This window comes from Gavialis gangeticus, unplaced genomic scaffold, assembly GCF_001723915.1.
Source record: "Gavialis gangeticus isolate Ggan-Ray unplaced genomic scaffold, GavGan_comp1, whole genome shotgun sequence".
NCBI classification, from domain to species: domain Eukaryota; kingdom Metazoa; phylum Chordata; order Crocodylia; family Gavialidae; genus Gavialis; species Gavialis gangeticus.
This window is the reverse complement of record NW_017729014.1, coordinates 13,585,189-13,592,427: the sequence shown is the minus strand read 5'-3', so window position 1 is coordinate 13,592,427 and position 7,239 is coordinate 13,585,189. Positions and strand designations below refer to the sequence as shown.

At 50.7% G+C, this 7,239-nt stretch overlaps 1 protein-coding gene across 1 annotated transcript in view; it reads right to left on the bottom strand.

Annotated features, from left to right (window-relative positions):
* SAMD11 (sterile alpha motif domain containing 11) overlaps positions 1-7,148 on the bottom strand; it is a 195,256-nt gene extending 188,108 nt beyond the window's left edge. The window contains exon 1 of the mRNA XM_019511552.1: positions 7,026-7,148. Coding sequence (XP_019367097.1) covers positions 7,026-7,097 — 72 coding nt within the window. The 5' untranslated portion in view covers positions 7,098-7,148. The remainder of the gene's footprint in view (positions 1-7,025) is intronic.
* Between the last annotated feature and the right edge of the window lie 91 nt (positions 7,149-7,239).

Genomic DNA, 7,239 nt, shown 5'->3' with positions numbered 1-7,239 from the left:
AAAAAAAAAAAAAAAAAGCAGAAGAAGAATTATGGGATAAGTGCAGGGAGGATGCACGTGTATCCTTTCCACCAAGTATTACTTTATTTGCGTAGATAGAAAAAGCAGAGGCATCTCTTCCCAAAAGGCTGGGACGGAAAAGATGCTGCTTCCATCCTCTCCCTGCTCTGCAAGCACTCTGTAGCAAAGGAGCCTGAAAGGCCCATCACTACCTCACATTTTAAATGGAGGATGGTTTAAAATCCTCAGGGCCGGACTGTAGTGGCACAACAAAGTTGGAGTAGGAGTTCATTCTGGCTGCTCTGGGGCTTGGGCCCCTTGTTCACTAAAGGTGCTCGCTACCAGGTTCCAAATTAGCATTGACCCCTTTGATTAAGGCCAGCAGGTTTGGACATAGCCCACTGCAAATTAGAAACAGGTGTCTGTGCCCTGAAGCGATGGAGACAGCCCTAAGCAGTTTAATGACATCTCTAAATAATTTTGACAGCAAAATTACTTATCCTACCTCACCTTTACACTGCCCTTGACACACTGCTAATAAGATGATGTTGCTTTCAGTACTTTTATATATTTATTTAGCCGTCCATCCATCTGCACGTAACTTTTTCCTTGGGCTAGTGCCTTTTCCAGACCCGCTGGAATCGTTAAACTTGATGCAGAGTTTCCCAGCTGTGCAGCCTCAACTGCAAAGCTTGGCCTGTGCCTGCTGGCTCCACTGGGCTAAATCCACACAAGCGCTCATGGGTGGTTGAAGCTAGGGCCCTGGGTACAGCCCTCGGGCTGTGAAAGGCGCACCAGAGGGCACACTGCAACAGTGGGATAAACTACTCTCTCTGCCTGGGGCTGGTACAAGGGGCAGCACAGCTCAAGGAAAAAAACCCAACCAAAAACAGGTGGAGACTGCCTAGGAAGGACCATGGACAAGGAAGCCTCCATTGTGCTAACCCTTGGGCAGTCACCTTGTTTCTTTGCTCCTTAGCATCGCAACAGTCTTGGCTGTAGTGCTCACTTGACAGCTCTTGTTCTCATCATCTCTCACTAAACATCCTCCATCTTGCCCCCTATAACATTCCCAGGAATTTCAAGTTTCTCCATCGGCTGTTATTGCTTGCATGCCTCTGCTATTCCCTCACCAGACCAGGATCCAATTGATACGTTGCTTTCCAAAGGGTTTTTCATAATCCTCAACCTTAAACCTTTCAGTATTGTGCCAATCCCATTGACCGTACTGCTACCTTGCTACACGAAAATAATAATTATTTTTATCCATGCAACACCCATCACCCAAAATCTCTCGGGTGCATTTCAGAGACTGCAATGTGCTCTGCGTATGGATTGACTTTGAAGACCATTCAGGGATACCAGGGGTACTTAGAAGGAGGCATCTCTCAGGCCTGACCTGGCTTTGCACTCACCTCAGGATGCAAATCCAGCTGTTGGTTTTCACTGATCAATCTCTTTCTGGTCTGAATCTGCTCCCTGCAACAGCTGATGTGCATGTCCCCTGGGTCTGCAGATATGTGAAAGCTTTGGGGCAGGGGGCTGAGGACTCAACTTCACAATTTATCCCAGCAAGGATCAGGCAGAGCATCCCTCACTGGCTTTGAGAACACCTTTACTGTCCTCAGGCTTTTTTCCTGAAGGAGCTATCTATAGGAAGGACATTGCACCTAAGCCTTTGGGCCTGCAGAATGCTTGGTTTAACCCTGGAGGTTTCGGCTGAGAAAACAGGTCCAGTGGGCACAGTTTTAAAAGCATCTAAATAAGTCAATACAAACACTAAACTAATCAAAAAATGGTGCTGGATTGAAAACAACAACCCAAATCAGCATGAAACCACGAAGAAAAAGCAACAGGCTCTGCCAAAGGTCTTTGGGAGATAAAGAGGCCAGTAAGCCTGCTTCACAGGGGGGTGTTTTCCACACTCCTAAGGGACCTGTCAGGGCCAGAGACAAAGCAAGAAGCAGGCCCCTTCACCAAATCCCTGAACCCACATCAAGGCCCCACAGCTCAAAAAGAAATCCAGGACTCAACCTGTTCAGTGAAAACCAAATTCTCAAGACTCAACCCTGCCTGCACAGGCACCCAGTAAAGCAGCCACAGCAACGAGCAGGCAAAGGCCGATTCTTCCAGGGAAATCTTGTTAGAATATCCTTGCCCCATGCTCAGTGCCTGGCTTTGAACCAGTTTCGGAACTGCCACCCCCTCGAGCTGACAACAGCTGGGACCGCAGTGGGGTTTAATTTCCCGTCTGTGCTACTATCTCCTGGCCCCTTCAGGCCAGCCGTGGAACAGCATTGCTGCCCGTCGGCTGCTATTCGTCCTGCCCCGAAGGCAGGTGGCACAACCAGGCAGGGGAGGCAGAGAACGGACAGGCCACGCAAAGACTGATGCAAAAGTGTATTCTGACCTCACAGCCCCTGCAAGAGGAGCACGGCGCGGTTCACAAGCAGGCTTCCAGCCAAACAACAGGCACCTACCTGATCACGTACAGTCTGCTTTCAAACAAAGCACTATTTTAATGTTTCCCACCACTGTCACAACCTCCTGGACTAATGCAGCAAATGACGCAGCACCCAACAACAACAAAAAGCGCTCACGTAAATGAAATGAATAGCAAAATGATGCTCCAGTAAGCGAATGTATTAGCATGGTCATTCACCCAGTCATGCCCCATTATCGTGTATCTTGACACGCAATGACAGAGACAGCGGGATTCAAAAATACAGGATACATTTCAGTTGGGTTTTGGTTTGTGTTACCGCAGCCATGGCACCGTGGATTTTCTTTAAAAAGCCTGCCCTTTCTCTCCAGCTTGTGACCTGAATATCCAAATCAGAGTAGGTTGGGCAGCCTTTCAAAGAGAAGAAACCCCCCTCCCCTCCCCCTGTGAAATGAGGGGAGAAAGGGGAAAACAAAAAAAAGCTGAGTTGGTCTAATGAAAAATATCAGATTCATCCAACGAAACTTGTCTGCCTATGTCCTTAGCCCAACATGGCTACAACCTACACCCATGGTAAATCCAACACACTGGCAGAGGCAGCCTGGCTGCTCAATTTACCCCATGGTCAGATTGATATGCACCATGGGGGGTTTCTGGCTTCTTCCATAGCAGAGGCTTGGCATATATTGACATCATTGCATAGAAGCGGGACGTCGGGTGCCACGGTCTCCTTGCGGCAAACCTGGTCCACATTGTGACAGCGTTGAGATATCAAGTTTAGACAATGGAGCATATAGGATGGGTTGGATGGGCACAATCCTGCCTCAGCCTAGATGACCTCTGCAGATCCCTTCCAGCCCTGCTTCCCCAGGATTCAGCTCATTATGAAAAAGCGTCACCGGGAGACTTGGGCCAGACAACACAGAGGTGCACTCCACAGACCCAACTCTGGATAAAATCATTTGGGGGCTCCCCCTCCTCCAGCTAAAGAAACTGCCTCCCACCAGCACAGATCAGACCTGCTGCCTGGCACCGCCAGAAAGAAGACCTCCGCCACCGACCGTGGCAGAGGACATGCCTGGCACAGGGGAGGTCACAACACACCCTTAAGCACGCTCGGGACCCTTCCCTCTGGCACTGGCAGGGTTTGGGGGTGCAGGCTCCCCTGCAGAGGACTCCAAGGAGTGTTTGTGGGGGGCTGCACGGTGACAGCACGCAGGGGCACCCCTCTCCCCTGCCCTGCCCCCAGGCTCAGCCCAGACAGCCGCAGCCGGCGGAGGCACAGAGGCAGCGGCAGGCGAGACTCGGCTGCTCCTCCTCCGCCTCGCAGGAAACCAGCGGTCGGTCATGGAGTGAGCCCCGGCGCCGGCCGCCGTCTGCAGCTGCAGCAGCCGCCGGGCTCACCACATTCCTCGCGGCCCCGGGCAGCCTCCTCCTCCTCCTCCGTGACCTTTGCAGCCGCCCACGCGTGGGGCTGCCCGTGACAAGGGGGGGACTGCAGCACGGATCCATGAGCTGAGCTGGCCGAGGCAGGAGGCTGGTGGGTGGTTAGCGATGACCAAGAAGGGCAGGGGGCAGCTGCGCCCCAAGCCCAGGGGGTACTGGTAGGATGGGTTTGGGGAGTATCTGATGCCCCAGACACACAGGAGGATAGCTGCCTGGCAGTAGATGGATGATTACCTTCTGCTCAGTCAAATTTTTGCAACTTGGCTTGCAAAATCTGGAACTGATTTGGCCTTGAGAAAGATTTAAAAACCCAAAGAAGTTAGGGTACAAACTACGCAGCATCTCTTAGGAGGGCAAAGTGTTGCCTCCGCTCTTCCGCCCCCCACGCAGCACTGACACGGCAACCGCAGGCGGCAGCCAGGACAGATAAATTGTGCCCATTCTTTAACCGTTTCCTTGGATAACTGTTGTGAACGTACTGGACACGCCAGGCATTGCCAGAGATTTCCAAATTCGAAACGGCTTTTCAGTCCGCTCCGTGCGCTCCCTGTGTTACCCGACTCACAGGACGCAGCAGAAAGCGCTGTCATGATAAATGCTGTGGCTGGAGCTTGTTCTGATGGGGGGAAAATGTCTTGCTGTACAGAAGCAACCTCTCGGTTGGGCAGGCCAGATTGGGTGTCAGGCACCCTCAGGAGAGACACAGGAGGCCGGCCACCTGTGAGACGTGGTTGCTCTTTATTCCTGCAGGGTAGAGAGCGGGCTGATGCTTGGCTCTGTGAGGTTGGCCTTATCCTTAAGTTAAAGGGCCTCAAGTGCAGACCCCCAATACCGTCCTGTATCCAACCCACACCCCAGTACTACCGCAACCAATGCCTGTGCCTGGGCAGAGCCTGCAGGCACACAAGAACACCTCGATCTCATTTTTCCAAGGTGCTGGGGGCCCTGAAATTAATGGGAGCCAGAGGGACTCAGCACCTCTGAAAATCAGACCCAGAAACCTCTTCGTGCCTCAGTGATCTCATCTGTAAAATAGGAATAGCAATAGCTCGTGGCTGTTGTGAGGAACTAGTCCTTTAGTCCCTGCCAAATACTCTGAGATCCTGGACACCAGGGAAGATGTTATGTAAGTGCAAATCATCATTTTAATGGCTTTACATTTTATTTTTTAAAAGGAGAGGAGTGTTTTACAATTAAAGGACTCCTACTAGGACACATTTATCAGCTATAATGAACTCCATCTTTCATTCTGGTTATTTCTTAACAACTTCAGGTTGTCTTCCTGGAACGGCACAATGTGCTCAGTGGGTTTAGCAAGTTCAAGAAACCAATGGTAAGCTTCCTGACAGCAAGAGACAGCCTCAAAGGAAGGACAAGCATGCCAAGAACACCGGGCAAAAAGAGCAAAAAATAAAAGCCAGTCACTGAGCTAGGAGCACCAGATAATAAAGGCTATTCTGACAGCGACAACCTTCCTTCTTCACCAGACTGGAGAAGGGGATGGGGAGACAAGTAGGAAAAGATTTTCTTTTTTCCTTCCCTGACTCTAAATGTACTTCTGCTTCCATCTCCATCAGGAGTTCTCAAACTTTTTCCAGTTTAGACAACATTTTAATATGGGTATTTTTTTCCTAGACAACTCCCCACCCATTTGCAATCACAGCATCCCTGTGCCAACAACAGCAAGTGCTGATGTAGGAAAGGCACCATTAGCAGCAAAGTATTTGAATGTCCTTTTAGCTGTCTTTCAAAGCAACGGGGAGGGCCAACATCAGGTGACCAGCCCTCTCTCAGCAGAGACCAGAAAGTGCTCTGCAGATCAGCAGCGGTTCATGGACCACAGTTCAGGAGCCGTCTGCTTAATAATTAAAGTGCACCGAGGTGCCAAACCTGCAAGCGCTTACTAAGCAGCTTCAAGCTTAGTCCCGCTGAAGTCAAAGAGCCTGCCCAGGGAAACCAATGCTTCCTCCGGCAGGATCAGGACTGCGCCCACGACAGTTTACTACTTGTCAAACAGAAACTGAAAAAAATGCAGAATCTAAGCAGTATCAGTAGGCTCTATGTTGTGAAAACTTTTTTGGACCCAGCTTAAACTACTACTTCAGGAGCTCAAAGACATACATCACAAATATAGATTATATAGATGGGTATTGACCTACGCAGGCCAGATGATGCATCATTTATTCTAAGCCACTTTCCATGTGAAAGAGCATAGGCATGTGTGTGCGCCTGTATACACACACAGACACACGCGCACCCCAGGACTCATTTAAATTCCCATGTAAAATTATAAAGATTCTGCACTTTGAGAGATTGACCCTTGTGACCTCATAAAGACAAACTAAAGAGAATGATCATCTCTTCCAGAGATACATTTAAAAATTGTAAAATAGCAGGTGTTTCCACCGTTCGCATGATAACAGATGTGTGAAGTTACAATCATGCATTCAACACATAATTCAGCCCAGCTCTACGCACCAAACAAGGTTTGCACGACTGACGCGGTACACCCGCCTATGTCCCTAGTCACCCCATGCCTAATTTCTTTGCTCTACACAGTTATGACGACATTTTTTTTTTTTATTTGTGACATCAACCTCTCTGCCGCGAAAATGCTGATGTCGCACACCAGGAGATTTTGATGTACCAAGACAAGAGGCTGAAAGTGCTGTGAACTCCAAGTTAAGCAAGGAGAAGGAGGGGAGGGAGAGATGCAAGAATAGGGACCGCCACCAAGGGTATAAAAGTTGGGTCTGCTGCTCCTTCTCCGGCTGATCTACGTGATTCCACTAACGTTTTGCAGGGGATGAGTATTTTGAGCCAAATCTTCATTTATTTTTTTCTCCCCCACCCCCAGTTGCAAAGTATAACAAAATTAATTGGTGGAGGGGAAGAGAAGAGGTGGGTAGCTGGGCTATTTCTCCCCGACAAGCAGGGGTGGACGGCACCCCCTTCCTCCATCCCGGGAAAGGTCCCGTGTCCCGGTGGGGATCGAACCAGCGTCGGGCGGTCCTGCACCGTGCTCTGCCCGCAGCCTGCGGCGGGGGGGCCCCCCCGGTGCCCGGGCCCGCGGCCGCACGGGGGGGAGGGGGGGGGGGGGGCTGCACCGCAACCCCGCGCTGAGCAATCCTCTTACCACTGGAGACGAGATGCGGCACCCGGGGCAGTCGCAGATGGGGGGATGTACCTGTAAGATCCCTTTGGACATCAGAGTCTTCAAACTTTTCCCTGGATGCGGGAGCAGGAGGAGAAGAGCCGGTTAAGGAGGCGCTTCGGCCGCCGGGATAAAAGGCAGGCGGAAAAAAAAAAAGCCGCTTCCCATGCACATCCCCCCCGCCCTCCCCCTCGCA